Consider the following 18,892-nt stretch of genomic DNA (forward strand, 5'->3'; position numbering starts at 1 on the left):
TCATGCTGATGTGCTGGGGGTCAGAGGTAAGCTATGCCCAGGGGATGAATGACCTTTGTAGCCGATTCCTGGAGGTTCTGGACTCTGAGGTGGACACCTAATGGAGCTTCTCCTGCTACATGGAGAAGTTCTCCAAGGACTTCCGCGCTGACGGCCTGCACAGGAAGATAGGTTTGTTGTTAGTTTTAATACATTTTTTGTCTTCTCTGTACATGTGTAATAATATGGTAGACTTGATAATAAGGTAATGTTATTTACGTTTTGATTGTTGTCACTCAGAGCTGGAGGCAGCACTGCTGAAGGAGTTGGACCCTCAGCTCCACACCCACCTGATCACAGATAGCATGGAGAGTTTCACCTTCTGTCACAGGTACACAACACTACATATACTGCATCTACATGTGTTTGCAGTACATACACTACACAAGTATGTGGACCCCTACTCGTCAAAAATCTCATTCTAAAATCATGAGCTTTAATATGGAGTTGGTCCCCCCCTTTGCTGCTATAACAGACTCCACTTTTCTGGGAAGGCTTTCCACTAGATGTTGGAACATTGCTGCCGGTACTTGCTTCCATTCAGCCACAAGAGCATTAGTGAGGTCGGGCACTGATGTTGGGCAATTAGGCCTGGCTCGCAGTTGGCATTCCAATTCATCCCAAAGGTGTTTGATGGGGTTGAGGTCAGGGCTCTGTGCAGTCCAGTCAAGTTCTTCTACACCGATCTCGACCATTTCTGTATGGACTTCGCTTTGTGCACAGGAGCATTGTCATGTAGAAACAGGAAAGGGCCTTCCCCAAACTTTTGCCATAAAGTTGGAAGCACAAAATAATCTGGAATGTTATTGTATGCTGTAGTTGTAAGATTTCCCTTCATTGGAACTAAGGGGGCTTCCAAACTTTACAGTTGCCGCTGTGCATTGGGGCAGGTAGCGTTCTACTGGCATCCGCCAAACCCAAATTCCGTCGTCGGACTGCCAGATGGTGAAGCATGATTCATCAGACCAGAGAACGCATTTCCACTGCTCCCGAGTCCAATGGCAGCGAGCTTTACACCACTCCAGCCGGTGCTTGGCATTGCGCATGGTGATCTCAGACTTGTGTGCAGCTGCTCGGCCATGGAAATCCATTTCATGAAGCTTACAAATAAAATGTATAGGTGAGACGGTAGGCGCGGTGCACGGTATAGGTGAGACGGTAGGCGCGGTGCACGGTATAGGTGAGACGGTAGGCGCGGTATAGGTGAGACGGTAGGCGCGGTATAGGTGAGACAGTAGGCGCGGTATAGGTGAGACGGTAGGCGCGGTATAGGTGAGACGGTAGGCGCGGTGTAGGTGAGATGGTAGGCGAGACGGTAGGCGTGGTGTAGGTGAGACGGTAGGCGCGGTATAGGTGAGACGGTAGGCGCGGTATAGGTGAGACGGTAGGCGCGGTGTAGGTGAGATGGTAGGCGAGACGGTAGGCGCGGTGTAGGTGAGACGGTAGGTGAGACGGTAGGCGCGGTATAGGTGAGACGGTAGGCGCGGTGTAGGTGAGATGGTAGGTGAGACGGTAGGCGCGGTGTAGGTGAGACGGTAGGCGCGGTGTAGGTGAGATGGTAGGCGAGACGGTAGGCGCGGTGTAGGTGAGACGGTAGGTGAGACGGTAGGCGCGGTATAGGTGAGACGGTAGGCGCGGTGTAGGTGAGATGGTAGGTGAGACGGTAGGCGCGGTGTAGGTGAGACGGTAGGCGCGGTGTAGGTGAGATGGTAGGCGAGACGGTAGGCGCGGTGTAGGTGAGACGGTAGGTGAGACGGTAGGCGCGGTATAGGTGAGACGGTAGGCGCGGTGTAGGTGAGATGGTAGGTGAGACGGTAGGCGCGGTGTAGGTGAGATGGTAGGCGAGACGGTAGGCGCGGTGTAGGTGAGACGGTAGGCGCGGTGTAGGTGAGACTGTAGGCGCGGTATAGGTGAGACGGTAGGCGCGGTATAGGTGAGACGGTAGGGTATAGGTGTGACGGTACGGTGTAGGACAGACGGTAGTCTCCTGTGGCCATCCTTCCAAGTCCCAGGCTATGTGTGACAGTATATAATGTGTGACAGTACATAAGAAACAGTGCACAGCCTATGGTTCCAAATACACTATATATTGTAAAGTGGAAATATGTAGAAGCAACAACGGCTCAGCCACGAAGTGGTAGGCCACACAAACTCACAGAACGGGACCACCGCTGATTTTGGAATGAGATGTTCGAGGAGCAGGTGTCCACATACATTTGGTCATGTTGTGTATATGTCCATACAATTGGTAATATGAATTTACAGAAGCCCGTTTTGGTCCTTCTGTATTTGCTTATAACAATGGTATGTTGTCCTTCTTGTGGTTTGTTTGTGTTGTAACGGATGTTCTGGGATGGTTCCAGAGGATAAACCAGTGTCTGAGGCACAGGCCGTCAACACGGAATTCACCTTTGAACTCTTCATCTGTGCCACCATATTATTGGACAACAGAGATGCCCTGCTGAGCTGTAGGAACGACGTGCAGCTCATCCAGTTCACCAATAGGTTTGTTTGTGTGTGTGTGTGTGTGTGTGTGTGTGTGTGTATCTGCGTCCGTCCATCCTCTGAAATATTTGCCTTGTCATTACAAAGCAATACAACCAGACTCATCAGTGTTTCGCTCCGTGTTTTTCTATGTGCAGTCTGCAGGGAACTCTGGACCTGAACCTCACACTGAAGAAAGCAGAGGAGCATTTCTACAACTACTGCAAGCGCTCTGCTTGGGACTATATGAATGGCCGCTGCAGGACAAGTAAAAACAAGGAGGACCACTTCTTGTTCCAGCTCCGCAGCTTCTTCTCCTGAACTCAGATCAGTCCTTAACTTAACCTCTTGAACATTCAGCTACAACCTGTAGTAACTGTGGGGTGGACTCAAAACAAGGGACTTATTTCCTAAGAGGAGTGTGTACTATTTACATGTCTTGTCCACTAACGTTGAAGTATTAATATTGCTGTGGGATCTACCTAGGACTATGATGTGTCCAAAAGGGGTTCTCACCCTTGATCTGAGATTTAACTACGTAATATGTGATACTACTGGAAGAAAACAAGTCTTGGAACTGCATCAAGAACACTGAAAAATTGCATGTAGCAACAGTTTGCATGTGTTGTGACTCCTCCGTGGCTCGACGACTCATTGCGAGCTCACAGAACAGGGCTCCGGGCAGCCGAGCGGAAATGGAGGAAAACTCGCCTCCCTGCGGACCTGACATCCTTTCATTCCCTCCTCTCTACATTTTCCTCTTCTCTCTCTGATGCTAAAGCCACTTTCTACCACTCTAAATTCCAAGCATCTGCCTCTAACCCTAGGAAGCTCTTTGCAACCTTCTCCTCCCTCCTGAATCCTCCTCCCCTCCCCCTCCTCCCTCTCTGCAGATGACTTCGTCAACCATTTTGAAAAGAAGGTCGACGACATCCGATCCTCGTTTGCTAAGTCAAACGACGCCGCTGGTTCTGCTCACACTGCCCTACCCTGTGCTCTGACCTCTTTCTCCTCTCTCTCTCCAGATGAAATCTCGCGTCTTGTGACGGCCGGCCGCCCAACAACCTGCCCGCTTGACCCTATCCCCTCCTCTCTTCTCCAGACCATTTCCGGAGACCTTCTCCCTTACCTCACCTCGCTCATCAACTCATCCCTGACCGCTGGCTACGTCCCTTCCGTCTTCAAGAGAGCGAGAGTTGCACCCCTTCTGAAAAACCTACACTCGATCCCTCCGATGTCAACAACTACAGACCAGTATCCCTTCTTTCTTTTCTCTCCAAAACTCTTGAACGTGCCGTCCTTGGCCAGCTCTCCCGCTATCTCTCTCAGAATGACCTTCTTGATCCAAATCAGTCAGGTTTCAAGACTAGTCATTCAACTGAGACTGCTCTTCTCTGTATCACGGAGGCGCTCCGCACTGCTAAAGCTAACTCTCTCTCCTCTGCTCTCATCCTTCTAGACCTATCGGCTGCCTTCGATACTGTGAACCATCAGATCCTCCTCTCCACCCTCTCCGAGTTGGGCATCTCCGGCGCGGCCCACGCTTGGATTGCGTCCTACCTGACAGGTCGCTCCTACCAGGTGGCGTGGCGAGAATCCGTCTCCACACCACGTGCTCTCACCACTGGTGTCCCCCAGGGCTCTGTTCTAGGCCCTCTCCTATTCTCGCTATACACCAAGTCACTTGGCTCTGTCATAACCTCACATGGTCTCTCCTATCATTGCTATGCAGACGACACACAATTAATCTTCTCCTTTCCCCTTCTGATGACCAGGTGGCGAATCGCATCTCTGCATGTCTGGCAGACATATCAGTGTGGATGACGGATCACCACCTCAAGCTGAACCTCGGCAAGACGGAGCTGCTCTTCCTCCCGGGGAAGGACTGCCCGTTCCATGATCTCGCCATCACGGTTGACAACTCCATTGTGTCCTCCTCCCAGAGCGCTAAGAACCTTGGCGTGATCCTGGACAACACCCTGTCGTTCTCAACTAACATCAAGGCGGTGGCCCGTTCCTGTAGGTTCATGCTCTACAACATCCGCAGAGTACGACCCTGCCTCACACAGGAAGCGGCGCAGGTCCTAATCCAGGCACTTGTCATCTCCCGTCTGGATTACTGCAACTCGCTGTTGGCTGGGCTCCCTGCCTGTGCCATCAAACCCCTACAACTCATCCAGAACGCCGCAGCCCGTCTGGTGTTCAACCTTCCCAAGTTCTCTCACGTCACCCCGCTCCTCCGCTCTCTCCACTGGCTTCCAGTTGAAGCTCGCATCCGCTACAAGACCATGGTGCTTGCCTACGGAGCTGTGAGGGGAACGGCACCTCAGTACCTCCAGGCTCTGATCAGGCCCTACACCCAAACAAGGGCACTGCGTTCATCCACCTCTGGCCTGCTCGCCTCCCTACCACTGAGGAAGTACAGTTCCCGCTCAGCCCAGTCAAAACTGTTCGCTGCTCTGGCCCCCCAATGGTGGAACAAACTCCCTCACGACGCCAGGACAGCGGAGTCAATCACCACCTTCCGGAGACACCTGAAACCCCACCTCTTTAAGGAATACCTAGGATAGGATAAAGTAATCCCCCCCCTTAAAAGATTTAGATGCACTACTGTTCCACTGGATGTCATAAGGTGAATGCACCAATTTGTAAGTCGCTCTGGATAAGAGCGTCTGCTAAATGACTTAAATGTAAATGTAAATGGTGACTGGTAAACATGGAAATAGAATTATGGGGATGCCTGTTCTAGTCAGTCTATTTCTAAGGATATAAAGAGGATGCCAGCTGCTGACCTATGTGTCATAGTGGACCTGTGTGACCGGAGTAGCTGTTCATTGGTTCAGTTCCGAGAAAGAGCCGGGAGGTGGGGTCAGGTTCGATTAGTTCTACAAGATCCCTCAGGGTTGGCACACTTTGTGACAGACAGTATTGGCACACTTTCCAGACAGTGTGCCAATACTGTCTGGAATACTATATGTGCATATACATGTCTGTCACAATCTTGCTTAGTGAAAGTTTGATATTATGTGTTTGGGTTCGTTTTTTGGTAATTTAAAGATGTTTTATTCGGATCCAGCTAATTGCCATAAAGGAGATGTCACTTTCAGGTGTCCAGTGCGTTAAGGTAGGTAGGAGTGAACATGTAATTCCGAGTATAATTGGGTTTGTTGCCATTCATAAAAAAATTGAGGATTATTTCCAGATGTATAGCTGCTTGACATTTCAGTTCCTCGGCCTGCGAGTTGGAGAGTGAAGAATACGTTTCAGTATGTTGGAGGGACAGGATTGTCATTGTATGTATGGACTGTTATTATGTAAGGGTTAAATGTAATAAACTGTGGGACATTAAAGGCGTGTGAATCTTTTCTTAATTGAACCTTTTTAGAATAGCCTTTGTGTGACCTACTTGACTTGAGCCCTTGGTGAAATGCTTTCATGGTTAGTGTAGTATTTTCATGGAGCATGCAGTGAAAGGTTCAGACAACTATATAAAAAATGCTTCATTTATTCAAAAATACTGTCAATTCATTACTGTCAATTCATTACAGCATGTCATTTACTGTACAAACTAGAATGTGCTTTTCTGCTTGCTTTCCTGCTTTTCTAATGAATGTGAATCCACAGGCCGGTTGCTGGTAGGAGATATCTGTAGTCTTCTCACAGTGCTTTTATCACTGAACAGCCCCCAGACCATGTGAACCGAGTTAAACATGCCCTGAGAAAACATCCTTTCTCTGTGGACAGGACAAACTTGTTTCACATTTATTTTTATAAATCAGAGAAAATACAATAGTCTTCCTTTTCTCATTTCTAACAGCAATGTCTAACAGCAATTCCGCTAACTCCTATACCAGATAAAGTTAGTTGGCTAGCACTGAATGGGCACACAAACTACGTGGGCCTGGAACTTTCCCTGGCTGAGCCACCTGATTCCCTGATGGAATCTCAGTGAGCTGTCTGCTGTCTGTCTGTCGTTATATACTCTGTAGAGACACGGTACTCGTCCTCTTAGTCTCTGTACAGGAAAGGAAGAGGAGTGCTTCAGTGGAATTGAGCAGCCGTTGTTCTGAGGTTTGTGTGGTAATCTTTGAAGCGTTGCACAACTGACTGAGCAAGGTAACTCCTTTTCTAAGAAGCGTTGCATTCAGCTCTGCTTTTTCAGCTTGACTTGCCAGCTCCTGTCCAATTCAAGGGACATGACCCCACTCTCATAATGACACTATTATGCTTTATGTCAGCTATTGGCTGAAGGAGGAGCATTAAGAACTAGCATAAAGCTTATCTCAAATTGTTTAAGCAGTGTTTAAGTAGCATGAAGCCAAAAGTTATTGTCAAGCCTATTTGAATGATTTGTCTATCGCATGACTTTCTGTTTCTGGACACACATGTTGTCCAATGTCCAGGCAAGCCCAAGATGGAAGTAGAGTACAAGGGAGAGAGGAAGACCTTTTTCCCTGAGGAGGTGTCCTCCATGGTGCTCACCAAGATGAAGGAGATTCTGAAGCTTACCTGGGCAATGTAGGGAGTCTGACTAACCAAATGAAAAAACATTTCAATTCCAAATCTAGTCTTAGCCCCTACCCACTCCATGCACCCCATGTAGGTTTGAAAAGATTGGATGGGTATACATTGTATGTTAATAACTCCAACTGACAATCTATTTAGGGATGATACACACTAGACCTAACTAATACTATTTTTCCCTCTTCAGCCAGTGAACAATGCTGTCATCACAGTCCCTGCCTACTTCAACGACTCCCAGCGCCAAGCAACCAAAGATACTGGAGTGATCTCTGGACTCAATGTCCTGCGTATCATCAACGAGCCCACCACTGCAGCCATCACCTGTGGCCTGGACAAGAAGGTACAGAAACCACAAAACAAACATAAAACACTGGTTTGTACGACTCACACTAGGTCTGCTTGATTAGTCCTTTGAAAGTCCTACTGACTTAATTGGTCTCTCTTATCAGGTCGGCGGTGAGCGCAAGAGTCCTGTTCTTCGACCTGGGTGGCGGCACCTTAGACGTGTCCATCCTGACCATCGAGGATGGCATCTTTGAGGTCAAGTCCACCGCCGGCGACACCCACCTGGGAGGCCGCATGGTCAATCACTTAATCAGTGAGTTCAAGCGTAAATTCAAGAAGGACATCAGCGGCAACAAGAGGTGGTGCGGCGCCTGCGCACCCTGTCCTCCAGTACCCAGGCATCGAGATTGACTCTCTCTATGAAGGTGCCAACATCTACACCTCCATTACCGGGACTCGCTTTGAGGAGCTCAACGTTGACCTGTTCCGCAGCACCCTGGAACCCATGGAGAAGTCTATGAGAGATGCCAAGATGGACAAGGCCCAGATACACAACATCGTCCTGGTGGGAGGCTCGACACGTATCCCCAAGATCTAGAAGCTTCTGCAGGACTCATTCAATGGGTGAGACCTCAACAAGAGCATCATCCCTGATGAGGCTCTGGCTTATGGCGCCTGTAGGTATCTCACTGTGTATTGCAGGAACATTTCACTGTGTCAAGTGTATGTGATACAATGTTTCATCCAACATCTCTTCTCTGTCCTCCACAGCTGTGCAGACTGCCATCTTGGCAGGTGACAAGTCAGAGAACGTGCAGAACCTGCTGCTGCTGGACTTGAGATGCTTGGTATTGAGATGGCGGGAGGGGTCATGACTGTGCTCATCAAGAGGAACACCACCATCCCCATCAAGCAGACCCAGACCTTCACAACATACTCAGAAAACCAACCCGAAGTGCTCATCCAGGTGAGTCTTTATCAGCTGCCTACATTTGTGTAAAGTAGCCAGATCACCTATACCCTCCATGATTCTATCTAGTATTAATCCATTCCCATTATTTATTTCTCAGGTGAATTAGGGGGAGAGAGCCATGACCAAGGACAACAATATCCTCTGCAAGTTTGAGCTCACCGGAATCCCCCCTGCCCCCAGATCGAGGTGAACTTTGACTTTGACGCCAACGGCCTCCTCAATGTGTCTGCGGTGGACAAGAGCACCGGCAAGGAGAACAAGATCACCATCACCAATGACAAAGGTATGCCTCCTTAACCTTGAACCTCACGATATGATCAAAGATCTTATCGATGTCCAACCCTTTCCTCAAAGAAAAGAGTCTCAAAAAGAAAGAGAGACAACAGGAGAGAGTAGGAGATAATGAATATGTCACATATGGGCAATTATATAATTGATGTGTCTGTATCTTGTTATCCCCAGGACGTCTGACCAAGGAGGACATTGAGAGCATGGTGCAAGAGGCTGACCAGTACAGGGCTGAGGACGAGGCACAGAAGGAGAACGTCACAGCTAAGAACTCGCTGGAGTCCCTGGCTTTCAACATGAAGAGCACAGTGGACGACAAGAAGCTCACGGAAAAGATCAGCCCGGAGGACGTGTTCTTAGTGGTTAGCAATGGTTTCACACTGATGCATTTCCTCCCATGGTAAAAGTAGGCTTCACAGTAAGTTTGAAACAAATAAATCATATAAGATAGAATATTGTGATCACCACCTGTGTCTCTTACCCTCTCATACTCTCTCCCTTCCTCTCTTGTCTACCCCTTGTCTTTATCTAGATGGCAGGGAAGGATGAGTATGAGCACCAGCAGAAGGAGCTGGAGAAGGTGTGTAAGTAACCCCATCATTACCAATCTGTATCAGGGTGCCGGAGGCCCGCCAGGAGGTATGCCAGGTGGTATGCCTGGAGGCTTCCCTGGAGGTGCTGGAGCTGGCTCCTCCTCTGGCCCAAACATCAAGGAGGTCAACAAAAATCCCTGACCTCTACAGGAGAGAATCCACATCCTGTCCACATCTCAGCTCCCTTCTCACAACACCTACTGCAGACCTGGCCTGTGTCATCACTTCCCTTCTTGAGAACATCCTGTGTAATATTTATATCTACGGCAGGCTCCTACAGCCTTGTGCTGTTGTGCAGTTCACACAACCTTCACTTTAATCAGATTGAATATATCACAACCAATAAAGCTGGATTCTGATAAGCATTTGTTGTGTTTTTCTTTAACCTCCCCCCAAATACCTTCCCTTAGGTTAGATATGACAAAATTCATTTTGTACATTAACAGTTGTCACAAAGTGCTTAAAGTCTTATAAACTTGTATAAACTTGTATGAACATCTGCACTATTGCTCATCGGAAAAGTTCCCTCAAAAGTGACTCATCAACCCTCAAATGTAGTGGCATTTTAAATGTGTCTAAGTCGGAAATGGAATAGTAATTTTAACACATGTCCTGACTGCTACTTTGTATAGATGAATAAACAATATCTTCCTTTCTTAATAAAACAAATGTTTTTGTCACAGAGGGCTCCATAAAACATATGATCTGAATCCATAATGTTAATCAAGTGTTTTGTTTTTGATTGTTTTGCGGTCACGTTCAGCTGCATATAAACAGAACGGTTTTCCACCCTGCTTGTGGGATTGCAACACAAGGTTACAAGATGTTATTGTTCTGACCATCATCAGAACTCCAATTGGACAGCGTGATAAGAAACCAGAAAAATAGGCATCAAGGGCATTTCAGAGGACCAAATGTAGGGTCTGGGCATATTTTCCACTCAGCATAAAGACAAAGAATTATGACTGCATCTTTCCCTGGAATCATTGTGAAAAGACTTTTATGCTTAGGCCTGGTCCACATAGAGTACAGTACACTACAGAGTACAGTGCACTACATGGCAAACACAAGCGTGTATCCGACTGTCCCTGAGGCGTGAGGTTTTCCCACCTGTTCCACCTGACTGTTCCCAGCTCTATCAGACCATGGGGGAACCTGTGGGTGAGTGGGAGACATGACTGATGGGCCTGCCAGGGTATAAGAGGGAGAGATACATCAAGTACAATCTACTAGACTATGGCCATGCTCTGGATCGTCTGACTTATTCACATAGGTAAGTAGGTAAGTCCTATTGAGATGAATAGCTAAAAGAAGCCCCCAACAAGGAGGTGAAGTGTTGTATTATACTTTGGTAGTTACTGAAGGCATGTCAGTCCATACTCTGAGGCTAATCAAAACTATGTAGGATTTTGGTCAAAAGTGGTGCACTATATATGAGGATAGGGTGTTGTTTGAGACTGTGTGTTCGTGCCCTAGGTTGCGGAGTGCCTAGCATCCCGCCGCAGGTGAGCGGCTTGAAGATTGTGAACGGACAGAACGCCGTATCTGGCTCCTGGCCCTGGCAAGTCTCCCTTCAGGTAACTCCATTTCCACCCTTTCATTCTATACATTGTTTTTTCACACCGCAATCACTGATTGCGGTTAGCCACTTACAGTAAATGTATGTTGACAATGTTGGGAAGTGCTGTCTTCACATTATGGTCAGACCCATACTATCTATCTACTGTCTTCCAAATCTTCCTTTCTCCTTCAGGATACCTCTGGACTCCACTTCTGTGGAGGCTCCCTAATCAGCCAGAACTGGGTTGTCACTGCTGCCCATTGCCGTGTCACATAGGTGCATTTAATTCCATTCAATAGTGCTTTATTAGCACCATGTTCATAGTACATACAGCATTCCTCTTAGTTGCACTCAGATAAGCTGGGTTCATTCATACATACTGTAATCTGTTTTCTCTCTCTCCAGTCCTAGCCGTCACCAAGTGATCCTGTCAGAGCACGATCGTCAGTCCAATGCTGAGCCGATCCAGGTCAAAAGCATCTCCAGGTTAAGTCCAGGAGCCTGGGGAGAGATCCACTCACTTAACCACAACATGCCTGCCTGCTTCATAGGTTTTACCAGAGTTCTGAGATTCTGTTCACTTTCGAAGATGAATCACTTCACTATCTGTGTCTAAATCAAATCAAATTTATTTATATAGCCCTTCGTACATCAGCTGATATCTCAAAGTGCTGTACAGAAACCAAGCCTAAAACCCCAAACAGCAAGCAATGCAGGTGTAGAAGCATCTACATCTTTCCTTGATCCCTGTAGGCTATCACCCACCCCTACTACAACAGCCAGAACTTTAACAACAACGTGACCCCGCTGAAGCTGTCCTCCCCCGTCCAGATCACCTCCCGTGTGTCCCTGTGTGCCTGGCCTCCTCTAGCACCCCCTTCCCCTCTGGAACCTGCTGTGTCACCACTGGCTGGGGCAAGACTGGCACCACCTGTGAGTGGCCACACAAGCTACTGAACCATTATTGATACACGATAGATTTACAGTTAATACAAGAGTATGTGCAAATGGATGGTAAAATACACAAAAACTGTTTTAATCAGTAAACCAGTCAGCATGGGCATGGCTCTTAAGAAAACAGCTGCATCATAGAGAAAGGCCTAATGTTTGCATGATTTCCTTCCTCATTCTCAGTTTGTGGAAAGAAACTGCCACACACTGCACTTGCAAATGTAGCACTATTGCATTATTTCCGGAAAAGTATGCACTCACTACAGTATGGTGTTCTTGATAAGAGCGTCTGCTAAATTTCTAAAATGTCAAATGTATTGTGGCAATGTTTCCACCTCAGCTTTCATTAAGAGCACTGAGCTCCTTCCTAACCATGTCGTCCCCTGTCCCCAGCAAGCCCCCGTATCCTCCAGCAGGTGGCCCTTCCTCTGCTGAGCTCTGCTCAGTGCAAGCAGTACTGGGGCCAGAACAGGATCACTGAAGCCATGATCTGCGCCGGAGCCTCCGGAGTGTCAGGTAACTGACTGACCTCCCATGTCCTTCTGAAGCAAGTTGAGGCTACCTTTCTCCAGTCAGTTACTGAACATTTCTCTCTAATCACTCTCGTATCATGTCGTCCGGCAACAACCTTTCACCAACACATGCGCTATCTTAAAGTAGCCAGGTACAGATTTGTTTAACCAAATTATCTGGCAATGGTATGACAATGGAAGTCAGATAGGCTACAACTCGGCCCCTAATACAATCATCTCTACCAGTGTCAGTGCTCCTAACCTCTCCTTTCTTCTCCTCCATCTCCAGGGTGATTCTGGCGGTCCTCTGGTGTGTCAGAGCAGTGGCGTGTGGTTTCAGTTGGGCATTGTGTCCTAGGGCACCACCAACTGCAACGTCAGTACCCCTGTCGTCTACTCCCGTGTCGCCTACCTGTGTGGCTGGATTGACCAGACCGTCGCATCCAACTAGAGTCACAGTGGACCCCAGCTGCATGTCTCCTTACACAAACTCTTCTTCCTGCAAACAGTAGTCCCACAGATGAGTGTGTGATGTCACACAGGCTTGATCCGGCTAGCTTTCCCATCAGCTAGTGATACTTCAACCTGTCTCATGCACAGCCGCTCACTGTGTGGCCACAGTCTAATTTTTTTTCAATGGAACTGAAAAAGATGCATTCAATTAAAGTTGTATAAAGGTTTTTTCTGTTTGAAATCAGAGCAGTGCCGAGAGACCATTGAGGAAAAACATAACCAACAAAAGGCACGCACACATGCATCATTTAAATTTTTTTTTATAGTAACCCTTGGAAAGTCTTACTAAAACACATTTGGTAGTTATTTTTTTTGTAAATGTGTGAACTGTCCTTGGGAATGTAACGTTTTTTTTTGCCCCCCAACTTTTCCCCAAACAGCAGATATGGAAAGTATTTAAAAATGTGTCACACAAGCAAGCCATAAAAGGGTTAAATATTTTCCTGGTATTTTACAAATGTTCCATCCTGAACATAAATTTCTTGTCACACGACGAACCCGGTTTTTCAGGCCAAAACCTGAAGTGCCATTCTAAACTATATAAAGAATATAAATGTGTCTGGATTTGATTAGAGCTTTGATTGGCATGAACATCCAAGCCTGATGAGTCATACATCAACGACATGTTATGATCCCAAGCCCAAATGATAGTGCCATTATCCAATACATTGTTTATGATATAGGCTACCGCACATTACACAAAAACTCTTGGGTAAATAAAGGAAACAAGCTCCAGTAGCCTAATCTTTTTTGAGTCTGGACTGTATTACTATACTGTATTGTATTATAAGGACTGGAATTACTGACCTCATTCACACCATGAAGCTGGGAGATAATGTGATGCTGGTGCAGGACATGATACCTACAAAGTCACAATTATATTTGGAAATATAATATGGCCTATTTTAAAATGTGTATAATTTGCAGGCTGACATATATACCTTTCAAAACATTTCCCTTAATGTTTTACCATGTGTGTATAAGCCTACCTCCTTTCTCCATTGTTGCTTCATTCCTTCTTTGTTCCTTCTTTCTCCCCAGACTGTATCCCTCTTCCAATAGTCTATTGATAGTCTAATAATGATTTAAAAAAATGTCCAGCAAGCTATTATTCTAGTCTAGCTTTTCCTGGGACTCCAAGAGCTAAGGAGCATTTTTTTAAGGAGAGAGGCCAGTGGAGCGTAGGTGTGGATTATGCAAGAGACAGCTATAAATTAGAAGCTTAGCCTATGCATAACCCATCATTCATTAGCTAAATGTAAGGCTAATACTGCATTTAATGTATTACCTGAAAGAGGTAGGCTCAAAGATCTATAGGCTATAGAATGTATTCAGGAATTATTCAGACCCATTTCCTTTGTCCACATTTTGTCACGTTACAGCCTTTTTCTAAAATGGATTAAATAAAAAAAATCATCATCAATCTACACACAATACCCCATAATGACAAAGTAAAAACAGAGTTAGACATTTTTGCATATGTATTACAAATAAACAGGAATGCCTTATTTGCATAAGTATTCAGACCCTTTGCTATGAGACTCGAAATTGAGCTCAGGTGCATCCTGCTTCCATTGATCATTCTTGAGATGTTTCTACAACTTTATTGGAGTCCACCTGTGGTAAATTAAATTAATTGGACATGATTTGGAAAGGCACACACCTGTCTATATAAAAGGTCCCACAGTTGACAGTGCATGTTAGAGCAAAAACCAATCCATGAGGTCAAATAAATTGTCCGTAGAGCAATGAGACAGGTTTGTGTTGAGGCACAGATCTGGGGAAGGGTACCAAAACATTTCTGCAGCATTGAAGGGTCCCAAGAACACAGTGGCCTCCATCATTCTTAAATGGAAGAAGTTTGGAACCACCAATGCTCTTCCTAGAGTTGGTCGCCCGGCCAAATTGAGCAATCTGGAAAGAAGGGCCTTGGTCAGGGAAGTGACCAAGAACCCGATGGTCACTGACAGAGCTCCAGAGCTCCTCTGTGGAGATGGGAAAACTTTCCAGAAGGACAGCCATCTCTACAGCACTCCACCAATAAGGCCTCTATAGTAGAGTGGCCAGATGGAAGCCACTCCTTAGTAAAAGGCACATGACAGCCCGCTTGAAGTTTGCCAAAAGGCACCTAAAGTACTCTCAGACTATGAGAAACAAGATTCTCTGGTCTGATGAAACCAAGATTGAACTCTTTGGCCCGAATGCCAAGCGTTACATCTGGAGGGAACCTGGCACCATCCCTACAGTGAAGCATGGTGGTGCAGCATCATGCTGTGGGGATGCTTTTCAGCAGCAGGGACTGGGAGACAAGTCAGGATCGAGGGAAAGATGAACAGAGCAAAGTACAGAGAGAACCTGCTCTAGAGCGCTCAGCATGTCAGACTGGGGCAAAGGTTTACCTTCCAACAGGACAACAACCGTAAGCACACAGCCAAGACAACGCAGGAGTGGCTTCAGGACAAGTCTCTGAATGTCCTTGAGTGGCCCAGCCAGAGCTCGGACTTGAACCCAATTGAACATCTCTGTAGACCAGAAAATAGCTGTGCAGCGAAACTCCCCATCCAACCTGGCAGCTTGAGAGGATCTGCAGAAGAATGGGAGAAACTCCACAAATACAGGTGTGCCAAGCTTTTAGTGTCATACCAAAGAAGACTGGAGGCTGTAATCGCTGCCAAAGGTGCTTCAACAAAGTACTGAGTAAAGGGTCTGAATACTTATGTGAATGTGAGATTATTATTATTGTTTTTTTTAATTTGCAAATATTTCTAAAAACCTATTTTTGCTTTGTCATTATGGAGTATTGTGTGTAGATTTATGGGGGGGGGGGAATTTAATAAGAATAAGGCTGTAACATAACAAAACGTGGGAAAAGTGTGTCAAGTGTATTTCACTGTGTCAAGTGTATGTGATACAATGTTTCATCCAACATCTCTTCTCTGTCCTCCACAGCTGTGCAGACTGCCATCTTGGCCGGTGACAAGTCAGAGAACGTGCAGGACCTGCTGCTGCTGGACTTGAGATGCTTGGTATTGAGATGTCTGAATACATTCCGAATGCACTGTACAGTACATCAATCTTGACCAGGATTAGGCCTATCTATTTTGGATGCAATTTGAATGCAATTGATGGAACGAGAAAGACAGAAAGAGTATTTGCATGCGCACTGATTTAAAGTAATGATATTCGAGTGATAGACTGTTTAAAAACTATGCAGCTGCAATTTAAAAAATGCATCTTAACAGTGAAAAAAATGGTGACCCCGAAATCCAGATGGAGAAGAGTAAATTGGACTGCATTCAGTCCTTATATTACTGTAGCATAGGCTATGTTGCAGCAAACGTAGTTCTACCTTTCACAAGAAAATAAAGTTACCATGATGAGATGATACATGCATTGTGAACTGCGCTCCATACTGAGAAGCGTTGATGGGGTATCTTTGCTATTTATATTTTTGGCAATTTTTACTTTTACTACACTACATTCCTAAAGACAACAATGTACTTTTTACTCCATACATTTTCCCTGACACCCAGCAGTACTCGTTACAGTGACAGGAAAATTGTCCAATTCACACACTTATCAAGGGAAAATCCCTGCATCTGATCTGGCGGACTCACTAAACACTCGTACTTCATTTGTAAATTATGTCTGAGTGTTGGAGTGTGCCCTGGCCTTCCGACAATAAAAAAAGTAAAGAAAATTGTGATGTCTGGTTTGCTTAATATAAAGGAATTTGAAATGATTAATTATTTTACTTTTGATACTTATGTATTTTTAAAACGAAATACTTTTAGACTTTTACTCAAGTAGTATTTTACTGGCTGACTTTCACTTTTACTTGAGTCATTTTCTTTACTTTTACTCAATAATGACAATTTAGCACTTTTTCCAAAGACGCCAGATGTAGATATGGCATATAATGTAATTCCATTTCACATCATGCTGAGCCTATTCATATAAATAATTTATTATAATTTACCGGTTTTTCGCAGTTATTCATACTGGGAAAATGGAGTAGCTTTGGCCGGGAAATCTCGGTAACCCAGTTCCTGTTATTCAACCCTAATCCACACCATCTTCAAATATGAAATAAGGCACTTTAAACTTTAAGAGGATGTTTGAAGAGAAAGGGAGGGAGGGAGGCAGAGGGCGACAGTGCGCGCACGTGAGAGAAAGCTGTTTCATTTGTGGCGAGAGAGTGGATGATATTCTTGCTATAGAGAATAAGATGGAAATGGGTAAGACGCTTTATAGTCTATTTTTTTCTACCCTTATGATCTCTGCACCGGGTGCTTTAACTTTTCACTCAGACTGATGCTTCATTTGTAGAAGTAGAGTTTCATGACAAACATGCAATTCTTAATGTCATCTCGATTTTTGTCAATTGCTTTTACTCATACTTTTTTAGAAACTCCTATGCATTAGAATTGTTGCATTATGTGTGAATAGAGAACATATGAGGGCTAAGTCATGTACTAAATGTCTTCAATAAATCTAATGACTTTCCTTGTTGAAAGTCATACCTGGTCATAGTAGGTGGGAAATTAATGAAAACTGGGGTAACAAATTACCACAATGTAACCTTCTCTTTTTCCCCATTCCATTGGGACATTTCTTGTGAATAATTTATCCAAATAAACAAATAGATATTTAAGGCTTATCTATAGCAGTGCAGTACGCGTGCAAGGTTGCACAAAATATACACCATTTTGCAAGATACTGACTTCCCTTGCAAATAACTTTCAGATAACATCCGTTTCAAATAATCTCTTATAGAAAAGTCTACTAATCAGCACTATATTTAAGATTACAATGTGTCAGAGCCTAAAAGACAATTGGTAATATTTCTTTCTAATTTCAGAAAACTCTACCATGGTATATTCTGATGTGACAACTGGGATGGGCATAATATCTCTGGTTGTCTACTGTGTGGCGTTTGTGCTTGGCCCCACTGGCAACGGCTTGGTGATCTACGTGACGAGCTGCAGGATAAAGAAGAATGTCAACTCTGTTTGGTTCCTCAACCTGGCCTTGGCGGACTTCCTCTTCACTTCCTTTCTGCTCCTCTATATCATCTACATTGCCCGTGGTTATGATTGGCCTTTCGGTGACATCCTTTGCAAGTTAAACAGCATGGTGACTATGCTCAACATGTTCGCCAGCATCTTCCTCCTGGCGGCCATCAGTCTGCACCGCTGCCTGTCCACGTGGGTAGTTGTGTGGGCCCATAACAAGTGCACGCCAGACAGGGCTGAGGTTATCTGTGTGGGGATCTGGTTAGCCTCATTGGTCTGTAGCCTCCCATTCACCATCTTTCGGGAGATCATACACCATGATAATAGGACAATGTGCAGTTATTCAATTTCCCATTCTTCCTACAGGGACTTGGTTGTGTTCCGCTTTCTGCTGGGCTTTCTCATCCCATTCCTGGTCATCATAGGCTCTTACATTGCCATATGGATACGCGCCAGGCGCCTTCAGAAAGGAAGAACGCACAGGTCCCTCCGGATCATCATCTCCGTTGTCCTGGCCTTCTTCATCTGCTGGATGCCCTTCCACATGTTCCAGTTTCTGGACTTCATGGAAGACAACCAAGGCCTCAAGCTGGTCGTGCATATAGGGACTCCCCTGTCCGCTAGCCTGGCCTTCCTCAACAGCTGCCTGAACCCCATCCTGTACGTCTTCATGTGTGACGAGTTCCAGAAGAAGCTGCGTCAGTCCGTGTTGCTCGTATTCGAGAATGCTTTTGCAGAGGACCACGGGATGAACTTTGTGTCATCAACGCGCTCCCTGAGCTCCCATCTCTCCCGGATCTCCCGTAAGTCTGAGTCTCTGGCTCCAGGAGAAGGAGGACTTTTACACCTCACTGGTGACCAGTCTGATAGTAAAGTGTAAACTGAGGTGTGAGATGGGAGACATCTGCAAAAGACAGGGCTAGTACATCTGTATTACAGAGTAATTTGACTGTAGCTGTTGTCATTGTGGTTTTCATGGTGGCAATGAAATCAATCAAATGTATTTTATAAAGCCCTTTTTACATCAGTAGTTGTCACAAATTGCTTTACAGACACCCAGCCTAAAACCTCAAAGAGCAAGCAATGCTGATGCAGTTACCAGATTTAACTTCTGTTATAGTGATGTTATGTTGAAGTTACGGAGACCTTATTTT

General features: G+C 45.6%; 1 protein-coding gene and 2 pseudogenes across 2 annotated transcripts; all 3 read left to right on the forward strand.

The window, feature by feature from the left end:
* Positions 1 to 280: 280 nt before the first annotated feature.
* LOC115101590 (heat shock cognate 70 kDa protein-like) lies at positions 281 to 9,548 on the forward strand (annotated as a pseudogene).
* A 783-nt stretch (positions 9,549 to 10,331) lies between these two features.
* Positions 10,332 to 12,504, forward strand: LOC115113926 (chymotrypsinogen 2-like; annotated as a pseudogene).
* A 4,373-nt stretch (positions 12,505 to 16,877) lies between these two features.
* LOC115101678 (chemerin-like receptor 1) lies at positions 16,878 to 18,765 on the forward strand. 2 transcript variants are annotated; one of them, XM_029621148.2, is made up of 3 exons: positions 16,878 to 16,961; positions 17,585 to 17,930; positions 18,105 to 18,765. In XM_029621148.2, exons 1-3 carry the CDS (start codon positions 16,952 to 16,954, stop codon positions 18,616 to 18,618), a joined length of 870 nt encoding a protein of 289 aa, XP_029477008.1. In that variant the 5' UTR covers positions 16,878 to 16,951; the 3' UTR covers positions 18,619 to 18,765. The 2 variants fall into 2 exon arrangements, with proteins under 2 accessions (XP_029477008.1, XP_064864200.1); XM_065008128.1 differs by having other exon boundaries at positions 17,585 to 18,765.
* The last annotated feature ends 127 nt before the right edge of the window (positions 18,766 to 18,892 follow it).

Source organism: Oncorhynchus nerka, linkage group LG3 (genome assembly GCF_034236695.1).
Source record: "Oncorhynchus nerka isolate Pitt River linkage group LG3, Oner_Uvic_2.0, whole genome shotgun sequence".
Taxonomy (NCBI): Eukaryota; Metazoa; Chordata; class Actinopteri; order Salmoniformes; family Salmonidae; genus Oncorhynchus; species Oncorhynchus nerka.